Consider the following 25,192-nt stretch of genomic DNA (forward strand, 5'->3'; position numbering starts at 1 on the left):
ACCAAACAGTTTTATAGAGCTTTTAAGCTAGTCAAATACGCTTTAAGCTAGTCAAATAAGCTATAAGCTAGCTGAAATGACATGTCTAACATAGTCATAGTATTAAGAAAATAATTTTTTTGTAAAGTAAATAGTACAAATGACATATAATATTGAGGAAACATCAAAAAGTTTGTGGGGCAATTGCCCTAGAGTGTATTTGTCATTGGATAAACCTAATAACATATATGTCGGTTAACATATATGTCGGTAAACTGGAGTAGAGAAGATTGTTTGATTACGGTGGGGCGAAAGTGACCGGAGGAGGAGAAGAAGAATAAATTAAAGACATAAAGATAAAAAACGCCATACATTGAAAAACTTTCAATGAGGAAAATGTGCCCTCATAATGGGGGAAAAAGCAATGAGCGTCGCGAGAAGGGGGAGCTCCCCACCCATGGTGGGAAAGGGAGGCTAGCTGTTGGGTGAGTTCGACTTCGTAACCAGGTCACACCCACGAATACAACTTTCTCATCAGCGGCAGGAGGCTAACTCGCAACCTTCAGATGGGTCACAACCTTCTTATAAGTTAGAAGTGGTCTATCCTTACCATTTACCAATTGAGTCCATATTGATCCTTCATATTTTTTTGTCTTCTTTGAAAAAAAAAGGCCCAGTAAATTGATAGCACTCCTGCCTAAACAAAAATAGTGAAGCCCATAACAAAATATCTCCCTATAAATTCTTCAAGCGCTCCTCAAAACCTACTTGTGATTCTTTCAGCAGCCGAAACCCTCTGCCTCGTCTTTTCTTTTGTGATATTCACCTCAACAATGCCAATACGTGCAGTGAATGATGGGACTTTCCCCACACATTTTCTTCGTTTGTTAAATTAAATTTATTCTTGGATTTCATTTGCGTTTGAATTTTATGTTCTTTATGTATCTTTGTATAATTTCAACTATGATATGATGTTGGGTGATGAAAAAACAGACGGATTAACATTGATATTTTTTATACATGATATCACAACCAGCTACTTCTGACAACATCATGTATATAGTTCATGTATTTTCTTTTATTTGATCTTGTAATTTTGTTTCTTACCCATTCTACATGTTATGATGGGTCAGTGATGCTTAAAAATATTTGCTACTCTTGATGGGAAGCACCCATTTGATGATTTTCATCCACCAAGATCTCTGAGGCCCCAATTAATTTATTTTAACCTATTGCTGAATGTGTATATTCATGCAGGTAATTAATCAAATTTTAAAAATCAATAATTTGGTTTATTTTTAATTTTTTGTTTCTGAAGTACTGATTGGGAATATCACGGTGATGAGTCTACAGACCTGTAATGATTTGCGGGTATGATCGCAATCAATATTGAACATCTAAGGGACTGAGTGATGTTGATTGATATACTCCATATTTTCTTTTTGTTTTTCAAGGTGAATTTTTATACTTACATGGCTTTCAAATCTAGTTGCACATTCAAAGAATTTGAGTCATCTTGTGCTATATATATTTGAAATTTGATGTCATCTAGTACTACTATATGTGATGATATATGAGAGAATACAAATCATCTTCAAATAATTTTCCTGGTGATCAAAATGGATTATGTTGGAATCTGACACTTGTTCATGTTTGATTACTTGATTGACTAAATCAAATGGATATTCATTCCTTGAACACCAAAGCTATTGAAAAGATCCAGCAAACCAAATAAAGCACAAAAAGTTTAGAGTTTACCGTTAGTCCACATGGAGTACAAGGTCGAATATTGAAAAATACATTTGCTAGAAGAAAAAGATAAACTCCTGAAGGGATGGAGATGTCAAAGAAAAAAACAGACAAGGATTGGATTCACATTGTCATAATAGGGGAATGGTTTTGACATGATTGAAATCACCTAAACATCCCGGTACAACCATTGACAGCCAAAACAATCTACAACATATATTAAAGGACACTGAATTATTTAATTTTTAAAAAATATTTGGATATTAGTTATCACTTGTATAAATGGGCATTAACAAACATTTTAAAATAAAAAGTGTAAATTTGTTTACATTTTACTCAATTGATATCTAAACATGTACCAAAAAAAATTGATATCTAAACATACATACATTTGTTATCTATACCCGATTAGAGTTATATATGGGGAGAAAGATAATGGTAGACAAAATTTTAATTTGATGCTAAGACATTGACTACATGTGGGTTGAAATTTGCTATGTGAGATTGTTTCATGTGGGTTGAAATTTACTTTGATACTGTGACGTAGCTCTCCAATGAGAAATTCTTTTGTTTGCCTAATCTTGCTTTTATGAGGTAGTCCTTTTAATGTCAAGTGTTGGACCTTTTTCCTTACAATAATGTCTCTACTAACGTCACTTTACTGAGAAAACAAACTCATCCCTCACCAATCTGCTAGTTCTGCATATTCTTGATAGGTACCAGAGGTTTTAGGAAGAAGAAACTGAATTACTGATATATTGATAGGGAATTTCTGATGAGAACACCAGAAATTCTTAGGAAATACAGAAGTAATGGAAGCAAAATACAGAAAGCAATAAAGCTAGGAACAATTCGAGAGTGTTCCCTTCTCTCCCAATTCTAACAGAAATGATGCCTACCTTTCTCTCTCCCCCCCTCAGGTGTTTATACACACCTTCTGGCCTGATCCTCTGCAAAGAGGATCTGCCAGCTCATCAATTAGTTATTTTCCCCCATGTGTGGTAGTGGAATCGATGGCTGTTCCCACTTTGCCCCTGCGTGTGTACACCTTAGAGTAGTCTTTCTTTAGCTTGTGGATTAAGTCCCTATCATCACTTCCCCCTTTGAAAAACACCTTGTCCTCAAGGTGGAAGGTTGGGAATTGCTGCTGGAATTGATGCAGGGATTCCCAAGAATTCTCAAACTCAGGGAGATTCCTCCATTGGACTAGTAGCTCTATCTCCCCAGTTGAACTAACCCTGGAATCTAGTACAGTAGCTGGCTCCACTTGGAGTTCCCATGCTTCAGATAGTCCCTGAGGTAATGGTTGGACTGGAACTGAAGGAGTTAGAGATTTCTTCAGTAAGGATATATGGAATACAGGGTGCACTAAGCATCCTGCTGGAAGTTGTAACTTATAGGCCACTGCACTGATCTTCTCAATAATCTTGAAGGGACCATAAAACCTTGGACTGAGTTTTTGGTTGGTCCTTTTGGCTAGGGATTGAAGTTTGTAAGGTTGGATCTTAAGGTAAACAGCATCTCCCACATTAAATTGAATGTCCCTTCTGTGCTTATTGGCTTGTTGCTTCATCTGATTTTGAGCTTGAGCCAAATTAGCTTTTAGTTCTTCTAGCATAAGGTTTCTTTCAGCAGTTAGCCTAGAAACCTCTTCTACTGCTGTTTGTGTCACATCTCCCCTGATGATTGCTGGAGGGTCTTGGCCATATAGAGCTTTGTAAGGGGTAGATCTGAGGGATGCATGGTAGTTAGTGTTGTACCAGTATTCTGCCCATGCTAACCACTTGGGCCATAGCTTGGGTTTGGTCCCTGTTAAGCATCTCAGATAGGTCTCCACACATCTGTTTACCACCTCAGTTTGACCATCTGTCTGAGGGTGGTAAGCTGTACTATATTTCAGCTTAGTGCCAGCTAACTTGAATAGTTCTGACCAGAAGGAACTCATAAATACATTGTCCCTGTCAGAAACAATGGTCTTAGGAAAACCATGTAACCTGACTACTTCTTGAATGAAAGTTTCAGCTACAGTTTTTGCAGAATAGGGGTGAGATAGTGCTATAAAATGAGCAAATTTGGTGAGCCTATCCACCACTACTAGTATAGTATCTTTCCCCATAGTCCTGGGTAGCCTTCCTATGAAATCCATACTGATATCAGTCCAGATTTGAGAAGGAATGGGCAAAGGTTGAAGGAAACCAGCAGGGCTCAAGGCCTGATACTTGTTCCTCTGGCACACTTCACAACTTTGGACATAATGTTGGATATCTGTCCTCATGTTTTCCCAGTAAAAGAGGGAGGAAATCCTCTTCATAGTTCTGAAGTGACCAGCATGTCCTCCCACTGCAGAGTTATGGAATTCCTCCAATATTCTGGGAATCCTAGGTGATGATTTAGGTATTACTACCCTGCCCTTGAAGTAGAGCAACCCCTTTCTGAACTCAAATTCCTGATTAGAGTTTGGATCAGTCATGAGAGCTTTGATCATTCGACCATACTTGGCATCCTGAATCAATTCTTCATCTAATCCCTCCCACTCTTGACATTGAGCTACAGAGATAGCAGAGAAATTAAACTTCCTTGAGAGAGCATCTGCAACTTTATTCTCAATTCCAGGCTTGTATTTAATTGTGAAATTGTATCCTATTAGCTTAGTAATCCATTTCTGCTGATCTTCACCTATAATTCTCTGTTCAGTCAAGTATTTGAGGCTCATTTGATCTGTGTGGATCACAAAACTTCTTCCTAGCAAGTAGGGTCTCCACTTTTGGACAGCTAGTACAATAGCCATGAGTTCCCTTTCAAAGACAGACTTGTTTTGGTTTCTGTCTGACAGAACCTTGCTCATGTAAGCCACGGGTCTTCCTTCCTGCATAAGGACAGCCCCAATCCCTTTGCTAGAAGCATCAGCCTCAACCACAAATTGCTTGTCAAAGTTGGGAGCCACTAGAACTGGTAGGGTAGTCATAGCAATCTTCAATTTCTCAAATGCTTCTGTGGCTGTTTGATCCCAACAGAAGTTGTCCTTCCTCAATAGTTGAGTTAAAGGAAAAGCTATTTTGCTGTATCCCTTGACAAACTTTCTGTAGTAACCAGTCAATCCTAAGAAACCCCTCAAGCTCTTCAAATCCTTGGGGATAGGCCAGTCTATCATGTCATGAATCTTGCTAGGGTCAGCAGCCACTCCTTGTCCAGATATGATATGTCCTAAGTATCCCAATTGCTTCTTCCCAAGTGAACACTTCTTCTGATTGGCCACCAACTGGTTTTCCTTGAGAGTGTGCAGAACTTGTCTCAAGTGCTCCTTATGAGTCTCATCATCCTGGCTGTAAATAAGGATGTCATCAAAGAAGACGAGGGCAAATTTTCTGAGATAAGGCTTGAGAACTTGATTCATTAAGGCTTGGAATGTGGATGGAGCATTGGTGAGCCCAAAGGGCATTACCACATACTCATAGTGTCCCTCATGTGTCCTAAATGCTGTTTTGGGAATGTCTTGCTCTTGCATCCTAATTTGATGGTATCCAGACTTTAAATCCAATTTGGAGAACACTTGGGCAGTCCCCAGCACATCCAACAACTCCTCAATCACAGGAATTGGGAATTTATCAGGTATAGTCATCTTGTTTAGGGCTCTGTAATCAACACAGAACCTCCAACCCCCATCCTTTTTTTTTACTAGGATCACTGGACTGCTATAGGGACTTGTGCTGGTCCTGATAACCCCTGAGTGTAACATGTCTCTCACCAATTTCTCTATCTCATTCTTCTGATAATAAGGGCATCTATAGGGCCTGATATTGGGAATTGTTGCTCCTTCCTTCAAGGTTATAGCATGATCACAACTCCTTGACGGTGGAAGCCTTAGAGAGTCTTGAAAGACTTCTGGAAATTCAGCTATGATGGCAGCCATCTCTTCTGAAATCCCCTCTTCACCTCTGGTGTTTAACATAGGGTCTTCACAAGTCAAATAAAACCCCTCTCCTTTGTTGTGCATGGCTTTGCACAAAGCTTTCAAAGAAGTTTGGGTTCTGCTCAAAGTGGGATCCCCTCTTAATACCATCTTCCTTCCCCCAACTTTCCATTGCAGAATTAAGTTCTTAAAATTGGCTTTCACATCTCCCAAACTAGATAACCAGTCCATTCCCAGCACTAAATCTGTTCCCCCAAGTTCCAGTACATAGTAATGTTGGATTAGATGCATACCTTGTACCAATATGGGTAAGTTCTTGCAAACTCCTTGATTCTGGATTTTGTCTCCATTTCCTATTTCCACTTCATAAGCTACTGTTTCAGTCACAGGTAGTTTCAGCTCATTGACCAATCCCTGTGAAATGAAGTTACTTGTAGCACCACAATCTATGAGAACTAGAATTGTCCTCTCAATACCTTCAAGAGCCAACTGTCCCATCAGTTTGAATGATCTGCTGGTGGTGATTCCTTCTTTACTCTTCAGAGAAAGGAGTAAGGTCTTGTGTTCCATAACCAATTCTTCTGACTCAGCTTCATAGAAAGGCGCTTCATCCTCTTCCTCTTCTTCCCCAGTTTCTATTAGCATGAACTGATAGTGCTTCATTCTGCACACATGCTCCCGATTCCATTTGTCCCCACACTTGAAACACAATCCCCTCTTGCTGCGATCATTGAGTTCTGTTTGAGTGAGCCTCTGTCCACCAGTCCATTTTTTTTCTTGTGGTTTCTGCTCCCCTGTTTTAGTGTCAGAAGCATTCTTCTCTGTCTCCGTGGTTCCAGAATTCGTATTCTTCCATTTACTGCCATCCACCCAGTGATTAGCTGTTCTGTAAGTGGTCATCCCCTTCTCCTTCCATCCCCGCTTGTCTTCATCACCCCCTTTCCCCAAACGCATTGCTCTGTTTTTCTCTTCAAGGAGCAGAGCACGGTCCATAACCTCAGCAAGGTTTCCCAGTGGATATAGCTTGAGTTCAGCTCGAATCTCTTCCTTGAGTCCATTCAGGAAGATACCAGTGACCATTTCCCGATCCAAGTGTCGCAGTGGTGCAGCGACCATTTCGAATCGCTCCCTGAACTCCATTACGCTCCCTGTCTGCTTAATACTCAACAATGGTCCAAGCGGGTTCTGTACCAATTCGGGTTGAAACCTTCGAATCAACGCTTCCTTGAACACCTCCCATGTACGTTCTGGAGCGTGCTCCTCCCACCATTGGAACCAATTCAGAGCGCGATCTTCCATAGCTATTACGAGCAGCTTCACCTTCTCGCCGTCGTCGATGTGGTTGAGGCTGAAGAAACATTCAACCCGAACGATCCAGCCATGGGCATCTTCACCGTTGAACAAAGGAAGATCTATCTTCCTTCCTGTTCTGATGCGTAGTCTGGGTGAGTCGTCATCGTGGCGGAGGACGACAGAGTGAGAACTCCGAGAGTCATCTAGCGATGGGTCTGAAACACGACTCTCAGTGCGGTGACGACGACGGGGTGTGTGGGATCTTCCCCTGCTCCGGCGACGCTCTTGGTGGAGCATCAGCTCGTGAAGCTGGTCGACCATCGTTCTCATCTCAGTGACATTTCGTTCCACGTTCTCAATTCTGTGCTCCATCTGCGCGCGGGTATTTACCATACAAAGCTCCCTTTAGATCAGGAGCTCTGATACCAATGATAGGTACCAGAGGTTTTAGGAAGAAGAAACTGAATTACTGATATATTGATAGGGAATTTCTGATGAGAACACCAGAAATTCTTAGGAAATACAGAAGTAATGGAAGCAAAATACAGAAAGCAATAAAGCTAGGAACAATTCGAGAGTGTTCCCTTCTCTCCCAATTCTAACAGAAATGATGCCTACCTTTCTCTCTCCCCCCCTCAGGTGTTTATACACACCTTCTGGCCTGATCCTCTGCAAAGAGGATCTGCCAGCTCATCAATTAGTTATTTTCCCCCATGTGTGGTAGTGGAATCGATGGCTGTTCCCACTTTGCCCCTGCGTGTGTACACCTTAGAGTAGTCTTTCTTTAGCTTGTGGATTAAGTCCCTATCAATTCTCTATAGTTGACATTAGCAATATAATTATTGCAGTTATTTACGTTTAGTTTAGTATGGAGAGTCTTTTTGTTAGTCATTTTCTTCAAATTCACCTCAGTATGCTAGAAAACTAGTAGATTTTAATTGCTTGCAATGACTGTGATATGAGGCAATGAAAAATTAGCATTGTTTTTACGTTGCTCTAGTTTGGAATCGAGGACCGGCCTGTTGGTTGGGTGAAGATTCTTCACACCAACAAACCACTCCGAAATCGACAAATTAGCATTGTTTGGTACAAATACTAAATTGTATAACATTATGTATAAAATAAGATCATTAATGAATACAAGCATTACTGAACAGAGCCTGTGGCATACCCTCTCTAGAGCCCAAAAAGAAACAAAGAAAAAAAGAATGAATGAAGATGAACTATAAAGCATACCTAATCTATTTTCTCTTCTAATCTCCCAAGAATAAGGTATGCCACTAATAAACCTTTTAGGTCATCAATTTTTACTGATTGAACTATATCATAATTTCATCTAATATTCACTGATACACCTGATTGGCCTTGACATGAGTCTGCATAACTTCTCATTTGACAGTTCAAATCTATGTAATGAATTGTTAGATTCATCCCCACATATTTTCTCTTTGGGCATACCAATCTCCTTGGCCAAATTCTCTGCCTCACTCTGTGTACCAATCACATTATCAAAGCAAATGTATCTCCCACAAGCATTGTTGTTCATTGCCTTGAATACAGACGAATGAGCTTCAACCACTTTCTTTAGATCAACTGTTGCTAGCAAACCATTAGAATATATTTCTTGAGCTCCTGCATTAGCATTTGGAAAAGTTTAGATTCTATGTTTGACTAAGTTTGGAAAAGCTTATTGGAGCTTTTCTTTTAGCATAAACGCTTATGCAAGTATTTGAGACAGTTTATGTAAATAGCTCATGGCTCACATATAAGTCGTTTTAAGCTTATTTTCACAAGCTGTAACCTATTTTCAGCTTATTTCAATAAGTTTCTCATATTAGCTTACGAATAAGCACTTAATTAAGCTTTTTGCCCAAACACACCCAAAATGGATAGAAGAAATTGGACAATGATTTTGGTAACATGGTACCTTTGAGGTAAGCAATTGTTGCTGTTGGATTCCTTTGATAAAATTCAGGACCTGTGATGAGAGCTGGACAAATGCTAGTGAGTTTCAAACCCCTTTCATTAGCTATCCTCCAAGCAGTCTTCTCTGCCCTCAATTTGCCTAATGCATACCAAAGCTGCCATGAAGAAAGAGCAAGGTCAGATAAACATGTTGTATAAGAGGTTCTCAAATAAAACAAAACAAACAAAGTAAATAAATCAAGTGCAATTGCTTTGTGGAATTTTACCTTCTTTTCTATGCAGAATGATTCAGAACTCCAAGATTCATGGTTAATAACAGGGGAGGTTTCTGATTGTGCATTATTTTGCCACATACAAGCTGATAGTGATGATGTGAACACACATCTTTTAACCGAAGATGTACTAGCACATGCTTCCATCACATTCTCTGCCACTCTGACTTCAATCTCAGCCATGGATTTCTAATATAAGACAAAAGCAATTGAATAATTAGTATTACACGTTACATTTTTTCTTATCACATCATGGTCACAACAATTAAGCTATAATAGAATTTTAGCTTCTTTCACCCTCTTGTTGATGTTAGATGAGGAGGTACGTGTAGGAATCAATAATTGAAAGATCATTTTTAATTTACTACTATTATTAGAATAACAAGTTTTGTACTTAAAGTAAAGCACAAGAGCAAGTAATTGAAACGTTTCTCAATTTCGTTTAGGTACTAGTGGCCCCATTATTCAGCATGACATAAACAAAGCATGTGCAGCATGAGAAGGGGTTTTGCTCCCTTAGGCAAGGAATTGGGATGCAATGGTTTCTTGTACAACCACAAAGATCAATAATGCTAGCTATGAGACAAGAGAAAAAGAAAAGTGCTATAAATAAAGGGGAAATGATGGTGTGAAATAATTACAAAAAAATATTTGACAGTGGAGTGTATGAACACATTGGAAGAGTAAGCGTCTGTGTTCAGATATCAGTTGAGTACAATGTGAACGGACATTAATCTTAATAAGCGCTAACGTCGGTTTAATATCAGTTGAGTACAATGTGAACGGACATTATTCTCAGTAAACGCTAACGTCGGTTTAAACTTGTATCGACTCGAATGGAAACATAATTTAAATGAGAAAATAAATTGACATACTGTGTAGCCAGAGAGACCAGCAGGGTCGGTAAATGCAGAGGTGTGAAAAACGCCACGACATCCCTCAAATGCTTTCTCCAAGCTATCAATGTCAGTTAGGTTTGCAATTACTACTTCCAAATTATGTTCTGATGTCCCACATGGCTCCATTTCACTCAGTTTCTCTATGTCCTCTGCATATAAAAGCCACTTTTCTCAATTAATAACCATCAATAATGATACCAAACCATCAATAATAATACCAAACTCAATTAAGCTAAAAGCTTTTAGGAGTTAATTGCGTGACTATGTTTGCATATTTATCACTACATTTATAGTTTGTTTGGTTTAATTTAAAACTTTCAATGGTAATTGCCTTAAATAAAGACAAAAGCAATTTTTAATGAAGACGTGTGGCTTTCTATTCCACACCATTTGGTATTGAGCACCACCTCAAGTAAATGTGAATGTATGTATAGCACATACGTGCTGTCACTACTCACTAAAAATGATATTAAAAATTATTTTAAATTATGAAGAAAATTACATGAATCATGACACTAATATTAGCATCAAATAATTTTGTATGACATGTAAAAGTTTAAGTTTGTAAAGTTCAAACTTACAACTACAAAATGTTCAAATATTAACAACAACAAGCTTATATAATAACTCAATTTATATCAATCCATGAGTGTAGTGGCCCTACTTGCATAGTTTGTAAAACTCAAAAAAAGACCACTAGTGAGTGGTGAGCAGGCCAAAAAGATATATGGGATAAACCAAGATCATAAAAAGTTAAAAACTATATAAAGTTTATTATCATAAGGCGGCTATTGAAAAATTAGGACATAGAATTAGAAGAGACTGATTCATAATTCAAAACCGTAGACTTGAATAATTAATTAATTAACACGAGGACTCGTATAAAAATATTCTCTAGGGAGGACTGACCGAATTAATAACTATTTTTGTGGCATATTTGATTGGATTGGCTCAGTGAACAATGAGTTCAAATTGCCAACTATACACAATATTGTACTCGACGACACATGATTAATATAATTTGGCATATACGAAAATAACAACCAAATTTAGTTTTGTTGAAAAATTCCCATTATACACAGTACTTTCACACGCGATGCCGTAGAATTTTCAATTTTCAGTTGATGACGTTTAATAAACCAATTCTTTTAACAAACAGATCTCATAAACTAAATGAAGGGAACTTGGAAAATTGTAATCTTCTTCAGAAAGTCTTTCATAACTATAACAAAAATAGGAGTATAATAATTAATGTTTATACACATTTACACTCATAATCTTTTAAGTAAATCTGAGTAAAGATTAACGACTACCATTCTAACTCAAGCTTTTGAAATTGTATAGCTGAATTTTCCTGAATCTCCTTCCCTACCCTCAGTCCAATCATCCCTACCTAGCTAGCTAAACTTAATGTTTACAAGTTTCATCTTTTTTTATAAATCTTCAAACTTAATTCAACAAGAAAATTTATATTGCCAATTTGCTACCAACAACTTATATTCTAAGTTCTAATTGAATTAAATGTATGGATACACGGTTGAAAATTCACCATCGAAATAAAATCAACATGATTTTAGCTCATCTAAATTATTTTCCACTATGTATACAAACATGTGCTAACATATCTCACAAATTATTGTTAATGCATGGTTCTACTAAGCAAAATTCATAATTGAGAAGAAGTTTGGAATTGAGAAGGGAAATAAGAAAAAAAGAGTTAATTTAACTCCTTTACCTGGGTTGTGAATGATGATACGAACAGAGTAACCCAAGAGCAAAAGATGGTTGACGAGAGCAAGGCCCAAATAGGAAACACCACTAGTGACACAGAGCAAGGCCCTTTCTTCTTCATCATCAACGACTGTTTTGGTGGTTCTTCTTCCCTCATCGTCCTTTCTACGGTGGATACCGGCGGCGGCCACCAGCTGGCGGCGGAAGGCCTCCAGCTCCTCCGTTCTGCTCTCCCACTTGCGCACAACACCCATTTCAAATTAATGAGAGATGAAATTGAGTAGCAAAAAATTGAAAACTAGTTAAGTGTGTGACTGTGTGGTGAAATATATGAATATTGGGTTATATATTGTGGGCTTGAGTTTCTGGGGCTAAACTGAGAGAAAGCTTCTTGTGATTCTTCTTAGTTTGTGTATGGAGATGGTTGAAATGAGGGTTATATATATATATATATATATAGAGAGAGAGAATTTATAAATAGATGACTCTGTGTCTCTCTCTCTATCGCTCGGTCCAATGGTCAATTTTTGATGGCAGAACATAATAAACTATGGATTAAAGGTGTGTGTACGTATAAAATTGTATATAGTCATTTAATTGAATTTTATCGCATTATAAAATATATATTTCAAATTAAAATTAAAAATAAATCTCATTCATTCTATGTGACATGCTGTGATTATTGTCAGTGTAAAATTGTTTTAAAAAATTATTTTACACTAACCGTCGTGCACATTCATTAAACTCATAAATTCTACCTATTTTTTATTTTATTTTTTAAATCAACCGATACCTAATCACCTTCGAACTTTAGTTCAAGTCGTAAGAATTAGGGGATATAAGGGTTTGGGAGGGTGAAGGGTCGAAGATATTCAGAGTTCGAACTCTGAGTAGAACTAATTACCAACATCTCTAACAACTAATATGTGCCTATTAAAAAAACCTTCTGATGTTGACTCTTTGCAATTCAAGATTTAATCTGAATGAGTTGTGCAGGAATCAAACAAAAAAAATATTCTGCATACTCACTCTTTATTACCAATTAAGCTACCTCTTCTATAATCTTATTATAAATTAACCATGAATTTCATTTGAGTAATGTTGTCCCCATATAAACCTTCTTACAAATCCTAGTATGTAAAAATATAATTAATTTTTCTTACACTTCTAAATTAAGAAATGCATGAAGTTTTCATTTAATGCATTTTTCCTTTAGTTTATTTTTTATAAGCAACAAAATGCATCTCCAAACAAACCAACATATCGGTTGCATTTTTCATTTAGTATTTATACGAGGATTTATAAGGGGACATAACATTAGGAAAACATTTAATTATAATTGTATTAATCTCTCATCTATTATTTAATTAGACAATTTATTTTGGGATATTACACTAATTACTTTGTATTTTGCTATTATCTAAGTTCCCTTCTTTTTATTTTTTACTATTCATTTTAACATGCTTTGATTTAATAAAATTTTAATATAGAAACAAGAAAATAGAGAAAAAATTTATTTCACAAAAATATTCTTATTTAAAATTGTAGTACAAAGAGTTTGGCTAATCTAGCTCTCTCCTTCCTGTGGGTACTCATCTGTTTGGGACTCCACCACATAGTTGTTTTAGTCCTCTTCTTTTTGACCGTATGAGTGTTACTTTTCCCCGGTTTACCTTAGTGTAGTTGCTTTTTCTCTGGGCGTTCGCCCTCCATGTAACAAAAAATAAGAGTAAAATAATAATTATTGATAATACAATGTTACTAAGACACTCTTATTTAATTTTACTGATAACATGTTCGACTATTAAATTCTACCTTAGATAGAGAAAAGTTTTGGTTGGTTAATATGAAAAGTGATAAGTAAAACAAAACTTATTAAATGATGATACAGATGAAAAAAATAAAAAATAAAAGTCTTATTATTATAAAAAACAATTAAATATTAAGAAAATGAAAATGAGCTAAAACAATAATTTTAATATATTTTTATCAAACAGAGAGATTAATTATTAAACTCTCATAAATATCGTCTTCACAATTTTTTTATAGGCAAATGGTACTCCAGAATTACTAATTGTTAATAAATTAGTTCTTTTGCCAGAATTTAAATTATAACCCTTCACTCTGGAATTCCTTCATTTTACTTAATGCATGATTGATGTCTTCGCTCTACATGGATCGAACTGCCAAGTCACCTAATATCATGGCCGGTAACTATATTTTGAAACACACCCAGCTGACACCTACGTCGTTTACTCTCGGCTCCATCCTTGAAAGTTGAATCTCATCAGTCAAAGCAAAATAGTTAACAATCCAATGGCAAATGGGGCTGCCACAGACCATGCACTTTGACCTGTTTAATTAATTTGATACCTTATTAATCTGTTACTTATGTGGGGCATATCGTGTTTAATTTTTAGATTATTATATATTCAAGCTTGTATAAGTCAGAATAAGTGGGTTAAAAAAATCTAATATTGCTCTTTCCACGCAACTCTATCTATTGGGTTTGGAGCATGCTCACTTTTGGTATTTCAGAGTGTTGGTTCAACCAGTTTTCAACTTTCATTGGACTCACACACAAAGTATTCATTACCTTTCAAGAGTTGGAGTTAAAAACTTATAATTGTCTGGAAATAATCAAAGTTGGAGTATATTAATTTTTTATAATAAGTGTTATATATAATAGCATGTATTATAATCTTATTATACAAAATGAAATATTTATTTATTTATTTACTGATTATGATATGATCAAGCTTTGTTTTATACTTTATCTAGTAAAGTTTTACCCTTCTTCATTGTTCATGATCCTGAAATTGATTCCTAATATTAAATTACTCATAAATAACTATATTTAAAATTGATAGATGAGATACTGTCTAACATTTTTAATTTTTAAGATCATACACGAACTATTAAATAAAATTTATGTGGTTGTACGTAGTAAATTATGTCCATATCCAAATTTTCTTAAATTACCCATGCATCACACACAGCTTGATGAACAGCTTGAAAGACAAGAAAAACAATTCTGCATGCTATTTACTCATTTAGTGTGTACGCTTCAATTCAAGCTTTTAAATCATGAGTTCTGTTTCTACAATTTAAACTTTTCCGTCCAGGGAGGCAGTGATGGCACTGGAAAACATACTCGGTGACCACTTCAAGAACAAGAAGCTTCTAGAAGAAGCCCTCACCCACTCCTCCTTCACCGGCGCCACCTCCTACGAGAGCCTCCACCGACCTCTCTTTCGCAAACCCTTCCCTCAACCGCGGCCAGCTCTCTCTCCTCTGTGCCGCCAATGTCATCACCGAGAAGCTCGCCAGCGTTGCTGTCAGCAGGGGAATTTACCACCATGTCCGCGACAACAACGTTCCCCTTACCAACTTGCAATGTTCTTGCTTGACATTCAATCAACAGACATAGACTTTTACAACAAAATTCAAAATAACAAAACCGAAAATTCATATAAGAATTTTGTTGAGGCAACAATGTTCTTTGCATACACACTACTAGAAATTTGTCAATTTCCTGCGCATTTTCCTGCGAATTATGCTAAAAAATTCGCAGGAAACACGTTTCCTGCGAAATATTTTGCGAATTTTCAATACCCAGCTAATACCTTCGTGGATAATGCAAAAATCGCAGAAAATTTCTGCGTAAATTGCTGCGAAATTATTCGCAGGTAAAGAAAATTTCGCAGCAAATTTTGCAGAAAATATCGCTGAAAATTGCACAGCAAACTCTTCGCAGGTAATATCGCAGGTAACTTCACTAATAATCGCTAATAATTGCGCAGCAAATGTTTCGTAGCTAATTTCGCAGAAAATATTTGCAGAAAAATTTGCAGGTAATTATTTAAGTATTTTCAAACATACATCGGTGCTAATGGTGATTCCAAGCTTATTTGATCAACCAAAACCTTTCATACCTAACATTAACTGATACTATAGCTAATATGTACCCTACACTTGACTACCATGAAATTCCCCAAGTATATGAAACCCTAAACCAAGCCACAATAGAAGATGTGAAGAAGAAAATTACCTTGGCTAAATTTCCTTGAGATAGAAGGGTATGACCGAAGAGCTTCAAAGAGGAAATCCACGAACCAGAGAACTTCAAGAGAGAATAGTTTCTGAAATTACAATCGTAGCATCAAATCACAACGTTAAACCCTAATCAATGATAAAATGAATCAACAGTGTTTGGCGAGTGAGGCAATGACCGTGAAAACACTGTCGTCGTCGTTGCCGGAGAAAGCAACGCGGTTGGTGGAGATGAAGGAGAAGAAGAGGTACATCATCGAGAGCACCGTGACAGAGCTGGTGAACCCCAAAGTGAACCTCACCGTCGCGACGCCAGAGAGAAGCTTCTCGAAGAAGCCGCAGATCGGTTCTATGTTGAGTCAATTGTCAATATGGAAGCAGAGCCGCAGCCTTGCGCTGCCGTGGAAGAGGTAACTGCGCCGCTCTCCAAGGACACAGTCACGAACAAGAACAGAGGAAGAGGTGCGAGCGATGGAGGCTGGAAGAGGCATGCGAAGCGGCGGAGGAGGCCGAGTGACGGCAGAGAAGTTGAAAGGCGAAGGGAACCAGGAACCCTAGAAGAGAAATTGGGATCGAGAGCTAAAGAGAACGAAATGAGAAGCGAGGTTGTGAACGAGATCGGAGTCTAAGACTTTTAATATATTATTATTTAATACATTTTATTATGTATAAGGGTTTCCTCCGAAAATTGCTTAGAATATTAAATTGTTGTTTCCTGCGAAAATTGCTTAGAAATTTTAAGTTTTGCTGCGAAGTTTTTTGCGAATATATATTCCTTCGAATTTAAAGACGTCAATAAATTCGCAGCAAATATTCAGATCTAGCTACGAATCTCGGTCCGTAGGTAAGTTTGCAAGAAATTTTATGATTACATGCGAAGTTTTCTTCAAAACCTGTATTCGCAGGAAAAAACACTCAAATCACAGCAAAATTTGCAGGAAATCCCTACGAATAAAAATTGCCAAAAAATGCGCAGGAAAAAAGCACATTTCTATTAGTGACACCCCTAGGCTTTCTATCTGGCGCCGCATCAACATACAGAATTGAAGATGAAGTAGAATTGTTGAGGTTGAAAGAGGATTGTTCTAGTTTTTTTAAAATATGAAGATGAAGATGAATGGGGGATTAAAGATGATGGTAGAGGATAGTTCTTGTTTTTTAATTTTTAATTTAAATTTTGAAAAATAATCATTTATGTTTTGATTCTCTTTAAGTAAGGTCTGGAGTTTGAATATTATAAATGGAAAATATTCTACCGAGAGTTAATTTCACCATTATGTGTGAATGTACCCAGTTCAAATTAAATATAATTGTCTTCCGTAATGATATTTATAAGAAAAAAATTGGTGCTTGTTGTGGTACCTTAATTTAAATGAGGGTACGATACCTTAAATGATGTAAAACTTCTTTATCTCCAATTTTTTAACTTCTAAAAGCCTCTAGCACCATCGTTCATGAGCATTTTAGTAGATTATTTTATTATCTTGTCGTTTGCCAGACACCAATTTCCATATCTCACCCTTATTGTGATTAATAACTCTCTTGTTCTTATATCGTATAAATTTCCACTTCCACCACTAGATTCTGACTTAAAAAGAGATGCAACAACTGACATGACGTCTAGGATTCCAAGAAAAGTTAAAAGGTCTAATCTTCTCTGTTTCTCTGCCATTCAATTTCACAATTTCATCTAATCGGGGTACCGTATCCAAAAAAAAATTTAGGGTACCACACCAAAAAAAATTACATATAAATACCACATATATAAGCCCTGACATGCCATTAGACAAGATCACTAGAGCTCTTCCAATAAGGACTAAAATTGACTTTCCTCAACAAGAATGAAAATTGAAGGAGTGACAGAAAAAATAAATAACTTGATAATATAACCTGAACCTGGTTTGACTTAATAGGAAGTAAAGAAATCACGTGCATAGCAACCAGACTACAACTACCATATATACTAAACTACTACTGGCAGCTGCAGTAGTGAAGTAGCTAAATGAATCAATCATAACAAAATACGTTGAGTTGAATATACAACGCGACTTGTTGACTGCACAAAAATACAAAATACGTTGTCTAATTTGAACGTTAAACTGATCCATTCTGTTAGACACAGGAGATGATAGACATGGAGAAAATGGTGAGATAATTTTTTTAATAGTTTGAATTTTGAAATGATAGAAATAAAAGAAAGAAATAAAGTGATGGGAACTCTCTAATTTCGTTTGGCTAAATAAAAAATGAGAAATTAAATGAGAAATATCACAAGAAGAAGGTTGAAAGCATCAAAAAACAAGAAGAAGGTTGAACCGTGTCTGAGTAAATTTAAATAGTTTTAACAGCTTGAAAATTCTGTTTTAAAAATTCTCCTTGTATTGTCTAGAGATCGATGGCAACGGATGATTGATAATTAGTTAGTTTCAAGAAAGTAAAAATTGAGGAGCACGCATAATTTTATCCTCATTCACCCAACATGAGCTACATTGAGTCTTTGGCCTTCCTCTAAGATTTTCACTATATATAAAGAGTATTAGCATAACTCCTCCTTTAACAAGTATTCTATGAATTTTTCTCAAGTGTTCTTTAATCCAGTCTGTCCAAGTTGTTGAGTACTGTCCGGGACTCTATCCAAGTGCTCTTTAATTCAGGCTCCCCAAGTGTACTGCATCTTTCACTGTACCATGCTTTATATCTTCTCATACGATAATTTTTTTTTGATAAGTCAAATGTATATTAATATAAGCACAAGGGGTGCACTAACCCATATATAAAAAAGAAGTACAATAAACAAGTGATTATAGCAAATCAAAGGAAAAAAAGGGAAAAAGTTCAGCTATAAGGAGGAAGTGATAAAGAAGATGAGTTATGTTATGCGTAGTCTGATGTATATTTTAAATTTGTATGTGCTTGTGATGCAATGAGATCCTTTTCTTGATTTTGTATATGTCTTTGTAGATGATATGACTTTGTAGGTCTTGCTTCTTAATCTCTTAGATGCTTTGACTTTGTTTGCATGAACAAAGAATAAAGCTTTGAACAATATTGAATAGACATTAGGACTTGTGCATTCGTATGCTTGGGTTGTCTTCAAGTTTTTATTGATGTTGAGCTTGATTGTTCTTCTTTTATGTTGTTTAATCTTTGTATCTATCTGTTAGATAATTAGGCATAATATCCTACGGAATAATAACTTAAGACTCTAAAACACATAAGATCACTATCCGCTTATCAAAAAAAAAACATAAGACCACTATCCTTTATAACTTTGTTTCTTGTTATCATCAAAACTAAGAACAAAGAATGAGAATGAGACTTATTAACCTAACAAAAAAAATTCATTTTCTATAGGAAAATGACACTATTGTCCAAATAAAAAAACATAGAGTAATTTAAGGGTACTGTATTGATGGAAAAATGAAAAGGACAATCTCAAAGTAGATTTAGTTGTAACTTTAGGGTTTTAGAAAGGATTGGGGACATGGGGTATAAATTTGGATGAAACCTAGTGGTGGCGATGATTGCCCTTTAAGCCTATTCTTTTAAAAGAGTGAGACCCAATACTGACTTATTGGAATTATGCGAGATATGAGTTGAAAAGAGATGAAATTAATAGAGATTAAGATATGATGCATTGTTTGTGGTTTTTGGATATGGAATAAAATAATCTAGTAAAAAGTAGAAGCTATAATGTGCTAAATTCATATGGTAAACACATATGTAACGTAAGAATAAAATTTTCCATAACAAATGTTCAGGCGTGACTGATATTTTACATGGTTATCAAAATTAAAGTTTAATTCATAAACTCGGTTGATTTTACAATTATAGATCATGAAATCAAGTCAAATTGTATTTTTGATAGATAATTATTAATTGTTGAAAAATTAATTCACTCGTCATGGTTTGAACTCGTTTCTGAGTAAATTATGTCAAACTCGCGAGTTCACATCCGAATTCACAAGTAGGTTTTTTTAGGAGATAAAAACCTTCATCTTAATGAAAACGTTGTCGTTTGAACAATGGGGCTTTAGGTTTCAGCCAATATTGTTCTCCCTGCACAAGCACAAATCGCGACTCAGAGAAAGAAAAGCTTCCCCTGCATCCTTCTCCGCCGCCTTCAACGTTCGGCCGGCGAACCGTCCCCTCTCTCCGGCGACCTGGTCTGAAACTTGCTTCAACTTCGTTATGGATGCAGTTCACCTGCTTCATCATCCAAGCTTATTCACACAGTGGAGATTGCAGTGATAGTTTTGTAACAGAGAAACATGTCTCATTCACATGAATCTCTGATTCTGATTCAAAAGATGGTGAAACTGCCTCCACCAAAAGCATTTTCACTCTTCAATTCCTCAACCTCTCATGGCATTCACCAAACCCCCCAATCCATATCATTCATCTTGAACCATCTCATTTCCTCTGGCATGGTTTCACAAGCTCAATCTGTACTCATGCGTGTAATCTCTGGTCAAATCTCATCACCAATGTTCTCCCAATCCTCACTTATTCACCAACTAACACAACCCCATTTGGCCTCTAGTTCAATCAAAACTCTTCTTCATGAAGCAATTGTTAATGCCTATGTTCATTGTCAATCACCTGATCAAGCTCTCTATTTCCTACACCAGATGGTTCATGAGGGTCATTCTCCTAGATCAAACACATTTAATGGTGTTTTGAGCTTACTTGTTGGGTCGAATTGTTTCGATAAAGCGTGGGAGGTTTTCGATGAGTTGAAGAGTAAGGTTGTTCTGGATGTTTATAGTTTTGGGATTATGATTAAGGGTTGTTGTGAATCTGGTGACTTGATGAAAGGTTTTCAGCTTTTGGCTATGATGGAAGAGGTGGGTTTGTCTCCAAATGTTGTCATATATACTACGCTGATTGATGGTTGTTGCAAGAATGGGGATGTTCATTTGGCTAAGAAATTGTTTTGCAGGATGGAGGGATTGGGATTAGTTGCCAATCAACATACATATTGTGTATTGATGAATGGGTTTTTCAGGCAAGACCTTCAGAAGGATGGATTTCAAATGTATGAAAATATGACGCGGAGTGGAATTGTGCCTAATATATATGCTTACAATTGTGTGATTAGTGAATATTGTAAAGGTGGGAATGTAGATAAAGCTTTTAAGGCGTTTGATGAAATGCGTGAGAAAGGTGTAACATACAATGTTGTAACATACAACTTTTTGATTGGTGGATTGTGTCAAGTGAAGAAGCTAGGGGAAGCAGTGAAGTTGCTTGCTCAAGTCAACCGTGCTGGCCTAAGGCCTAATATAATTACATACAACACACTGATGAGTGGGTTTTGTGATGTTGGGAAGATGGACAACGCTGTTAGATTATTCAATCAATTGAAGTCAAATGGACTTTCTCCAACAATTGTGACATATAATACTTTGATTGCAGGGTATTCTAAGATTGGAGATTTAGCTGGAGCTCTTAACTTAGTCAAGGAAATGCAGGAGAGACAACTTTCTCCTTCCAAAGTGACATATACAATTCTAATCGATGCGTTTGTAAGACTAAATTGTATGGAGAATGCCTTTGCACTCCATTCTTTAATGGAGAAGTCTGGTTTGGTTTCAGATGTTTGCACATACAATGTCCTAATACATGGGTTATGTATGAATGGTAACATGAAAGAAGCATCAAAACTCTTCAAATCATTGGGTGAGTTGCCGCACTTGGAACCTAATGGGGTCATATATAATACAATGATCCATGGTTATTGCAAAGAAGGGAACTCTTATAGGGCTCTTAGGCTACTTGAAGAAATGGTTGGGAATGGAATGGTTCCAAATGTGGCCAGTTTTTGTTCAACCATAGGGCTTCTGTGCAGGGATGGGAAGTGGAAGGAAGCTGAGCTTCTCTTACAACAGATGATAAATTCAGGACTGAAGGCATCAGCTTCATTGTACAATATGGTTTATAAAGTCAAAAGCGAAGTTTCTAATGTTGAACCAGAAGGTAATACAACGTCCTATTCTTAATTTTATTTTTTCTTAGATTTTACTGATTAGTAACATGATGATTTTTTCATTTGATGTTAATATATTTCAATTTGGCGCTGAACTTTTAAATTATCCTTTTGCAGGTAAGGCAGTTGGAGCTTGACTCTAATCGTAGGAGAGGACTATTTATAATTATAAAATGTATGAACATCATATATGAAGGTCTTTTATTGCAACATGCAGTGGATGGTTACCCTAAACCAGCAGCATGCCTAAGTACTTGAACTTTTTGAAAAGCAAAGTTCTTGCTGAACTAACTAAGCCAAAATATGTTACTCCTGCTACTTTACAAATGATGAGGATAATGTAGAAGAACATGTTGATAGTGATGCTGGAAACCATATCCCAAAATCCATGGAGTTTTTTTCCTCAGAATGCACGACATACTTTGATTGGCTGACTGTAGGACTTATGCACAGTTTCCGCACAAGTAGGCAGCCCAGAAATATCACTAGACTTCTTAGCTGTTCTGATGAGGACTTGAGGCAGTTTAAGGGCCATGATCTGGCTCCCACATTATGTTCCTTCTATGAGTCAACATCCATTAACTGGAGATTGGTAATTGTGTTTTTGTCAGTTCAGTTTGCATTTATGTTTTTTTTGTTATGTTTGCAATTATGTTATGTGAACACTTTTGAGTTAGTTCTTGTCATTTCTGCATTGACATTTACTGTATGATTGAAACAAATTGGCCAAGATTATCAATCATGGAACGAGCAAAGGACTGTCTTCGTAGCATCATTGTTTTGAAGATAGTTACAGCTAATTTTGATAAAAGAAATCTTAACAAATTCATTCCTATGATCATGTCTAAATTGTATCTGAAACTATATTCATCATGGTCAAGCTAATTAATTTATCCACCTCATGGTTGGCTTTTTTCTTTTCTTTTTGATTTTTTTTAATGCTCCTTTAACCTCTGGTTTTTAACTTGGAAATCAAGTAATTTGTTTTTATCATCATTCTTTGTATGCTTTCTTAACTTGTTAACACTTATTTATTAAATGCTGTAAAACTGCTGATCCTTGCCTCATGTTTGCTATTCCTACTTAAATGACATATAAGAAATCTTGTGCCTCCACTTGTAGTATGCAGTTACTGAGAACCTGCTTGTTCAATGCTTCCATGTGGCTGAATGATTCATACTATAGGCTAAAAAACTTGATAGTATGTCCGTTTTATTTTAGGTATCCTTCAAGTAATAAACCAGCTGCAGTCCTTCACTGGCTTAGTTGCAAAACATTGATGCTGAATGCATAGAGATTCTTGATGCTGATATGATCTTGAGAGTCCCAATCACACCATGGGAATTCAAATGTGCTCGAAGCGATCCTGTTTCAACTCCTTATGAGTAAGCCTGGTGAATTTGATGTAAATGCCTCAGTCTGCATGGCTGCATACATACAGTTTTCTGTTGATATCTGCTTTATCTTTCATATTCAGTGTGATAGCTCATTTCTATTTCTTTTAATCTTTACATGCTAGCTGCCTTATTGGCTGTGACAATGAGCTCGCAAGGAAGATGAATCAACTGCAAAAAGACTTCCGAATTTGGCAAGAAATTCAAAACAATGATATTGAGAATGTCAAATGGCTATAAACCTTGGCTAACTATTGGGAACACCTACCTCTCACTAATCTAGCCTCTGTGGTTGCAGCTTTGAGAGTTAATTGTTTGAATTATGATAATCGTAGAAGTATCATATAATTCAAATTGTGAGGTTTGAAGAAGCTGTAACTGGCACTTCAGATTTACTTAGTTTTTGTGCTGAGAAGATCACCTAAAGAGAAATAGCTTTTAGTTGAGTTGATATTTAACATAATATTAAAGTATCTTCAGTCTTCACCTTGTATTAGGAATTCAGCACAAGGGCTCGTATGATTGCTGTATTGAATGGCTGAGAAAATTCTAAATTTTGCACATTTAGAAATTACTCGGTAGGGGCAATTCCTTTCTTCTCTTTTTTTTTTTTTTTCAAAAACTTTATTATTCTTTTCTAAAATATACATTTCACCCCACCCTTTTAGTAGTTAAATACCAAGTAATCTATAACTTTGGTTTGAGTAACTGGAAAAATAATAGTAATTCTCAGAAAGTTAATTTTTGTATTTAAGCTCATTGAGAGAGACAAGCAATGTCTGTTCTAACTAGATTCATCTTTCCCCCCCTTTTCTCTGATCAAGATCATAAAAAATAAAATGTTTACGTAAGGGAAAAAGTGAACACAATTTCTTCACAATGTGATCGTGTATAATTGTTGTTGTCCAATGGTTCTTCAACTTGGATGTAGCTTTTTTTTGGTACATTGGTTGGATGTAGCTATTTTTACATCTAGTAAATGAAATATTTTTATGTTAAAACTAACAATATATACGAAGAATTTATAATATAATTTGAGTAGTTTTTCAAAAATGTTTAATTAATTTGGGAGTAAATTTAAATAAAAATCCAATAATCAATAATATTATATATATATATAAGTGACTTGATCTTTGCAATAAATATATTAAGCAATGAATTTTTTCCTTTGTATTAATACATTAAACAATAAAATTAGAAACTACATGCATAAAATTTCTTAAATCTTAATCTATTAAACTATTTACAAAAATGTAAAACTCACTTGAATTTTTATATTAAAATTTTCCTTTATACTAACCAACTCAAACTTGGATGTACCTCAATCTAAAATATAGAGTTAACATAATAGCCTTCCCTATGATATATCAAGTACAAAAAATAGCAAAATGCATTTCATATTTTTTTTTATAAGCTAAATTACTGTATTCACACTTATCACATGGAGTGCTAAACCAAAATACAAAGAGAGAGAAAAAAAGATATAGCCAAAAGACCACAGCCAAAAAACAAAACCATCAATCTAGAAGACTAATCATGCATAAAGCAAGGGTAACCACCAAAACACAGTAAAAGAATGACACCAACACACAACAGCCGGCCCCGCGAAAATTACAACCCAACAATCAAGGCCAATCCCAATAAAAGGAACGCAACTAGTAGACCCTCAGCAAACCACACCAACACGATGACAATATAGAACAAAATAGAAATGACATCTGCAACCAATTCCTATACCACCTCCACAACCAGGCAAACCAGATTACATAGAGCACACACAGCATCGAGGTTGTTGTCCACTAAAAAAAAGAATAGCCAAACCCTTTCATGTTTGACATGACCTCCATCCTACCAATTCCAATGCAGAAGTCCAGCAAACACTCTCCCCTCTAAACACCATTCCATTTCTGATTCCCAAATTGTCTAAGTGCGTGTCATATTAATTTATTAAATCGCATTGACACACCATTCAGCTACTCTTGTTTCAAGTTAGCTTT

General features: G+C 36.1%; 2 protein-coding genes and 3 non-coding genes across 6 annotated transcripts; 4 read left to right on the forward strand and 1 right to left on the reverse strand.

The window, feature by feature from the left end:
* The first annotated feature begins 951 nt into the window (after nucleotides 1-951).
* On the forward strand, nucleotides 952-1,030 carry LOC130741640 (small nucleolar RNA R12). The gene has a single exon (XR_009020527.1). It is a non-coding gene; the product is annotated as a small nucleolar RNA R12 (small nucleolar RNA).
* A 76-nt stretch (nucleotides 1,031-1,106) lies between these two features.
* LOC130741492 (small nucleolar RNA SNORD24) lies at nucleotides 1,107-1,189 on the forward strand. Its single transcript, XR_009020388.1, has one exon. It is a non-coding gene; the product is annotated as a small nucleolar RNA SNORD24 (small nucleolar RNA).
* Nucleotides 1,190-1,310: 121 nt separating this feature from the next.
* On the forward strand, nucleotides 1,311-1,394 carry LOC130741491 (small nucleolar RNA SNORD25). Its single transcript, XR_009020387.1, has one exon. It is a non-coding gene; the product is annotated as a small nucleolar RNA SNORD25 (small nucleolar RNA).
* Nucleotides 1,395-8,010: 6,616 nt separating this feature from the next.
* LOC130739216 (cinnamoyl-CoA reductase-like SNL6) lies at nucleotides 8,011-12,208 on the reverse strand. Its single transcript, XM_057591463.1, has 5 exons — nucleotides 11,764-12,208; nucleotides 10,005-10,177; nucleotides 9,124-9,318; nucleotides 8,859-9,012; nucleotides 8,011-8,563 (listed from the first exon to the last, which is right to left on the reverse strand). Exons 1-5 carry the CDS (start codon nucleotides 12,011-12,013, stop codon nucleotides 8,268-8,270), a joined length of 1,068 nt encoding a protein of 355 aa, XP_057447446.1. The 5' UTR covers nucleotides 12,014-12,208; the 3' UTR covers nucleotides 8,011-8,267.
* Nucleotides 12,209-19,809: 7,601 nt separating this feature from the next.
* LOC130739217 (pentatricopeptide repeat-containing protein At4g11690) lies at nucleotides 19,810-23,691 on the forward strand. 2 transcript variants are annotated; one of them, XM_057591465.1, is made up of 4 exons: nucleotides 19,810-21,791; nucleotides 21,919-22,393; nucleotides 23,023-23,206; nucleotides 23,321-23,691. In XM_057591465.1, the coding sequence occupies exons 1-2, from the start codon at nucleotides 20,084-20,086 to the stop codon at nucleotides 21,936-21,938; spliced, it is 1,728 nt and encodes a 575-aa protein (XP_057447448.1). In that variant the 5' UTR covers nucleotides 19,810-20,083; the 3' UTR covers nucleotides 21,939-22,393; nucleotides 23,023-23,206; nucleotides 23,321-23,691. The 2 variants fall into 2 exon arrangements, with proteins under 2 accessions (XP_057447448.1, XP_057447447.1); XM_057591464.1 differs by having other exon boundaries at nucleotides 23,023-23,186.
* Nucleotides 23,692-25,192: the final 1,501 nt, after the last annotated feature.

This window comes from Lotus japonicus, chromosome 2 (genome assembly GCF_012489685.1).
Source record: "Lotus japonicus ecotype B-129 chromosome 2, LjGifu_v1.2".
NCBI classification, from domain to species: Eukaryota; Viridiplantae; Streptophyta; class Magnoliopsida; order Fabales; family Fabaceae; genus Lotus; species Lotus japonicus.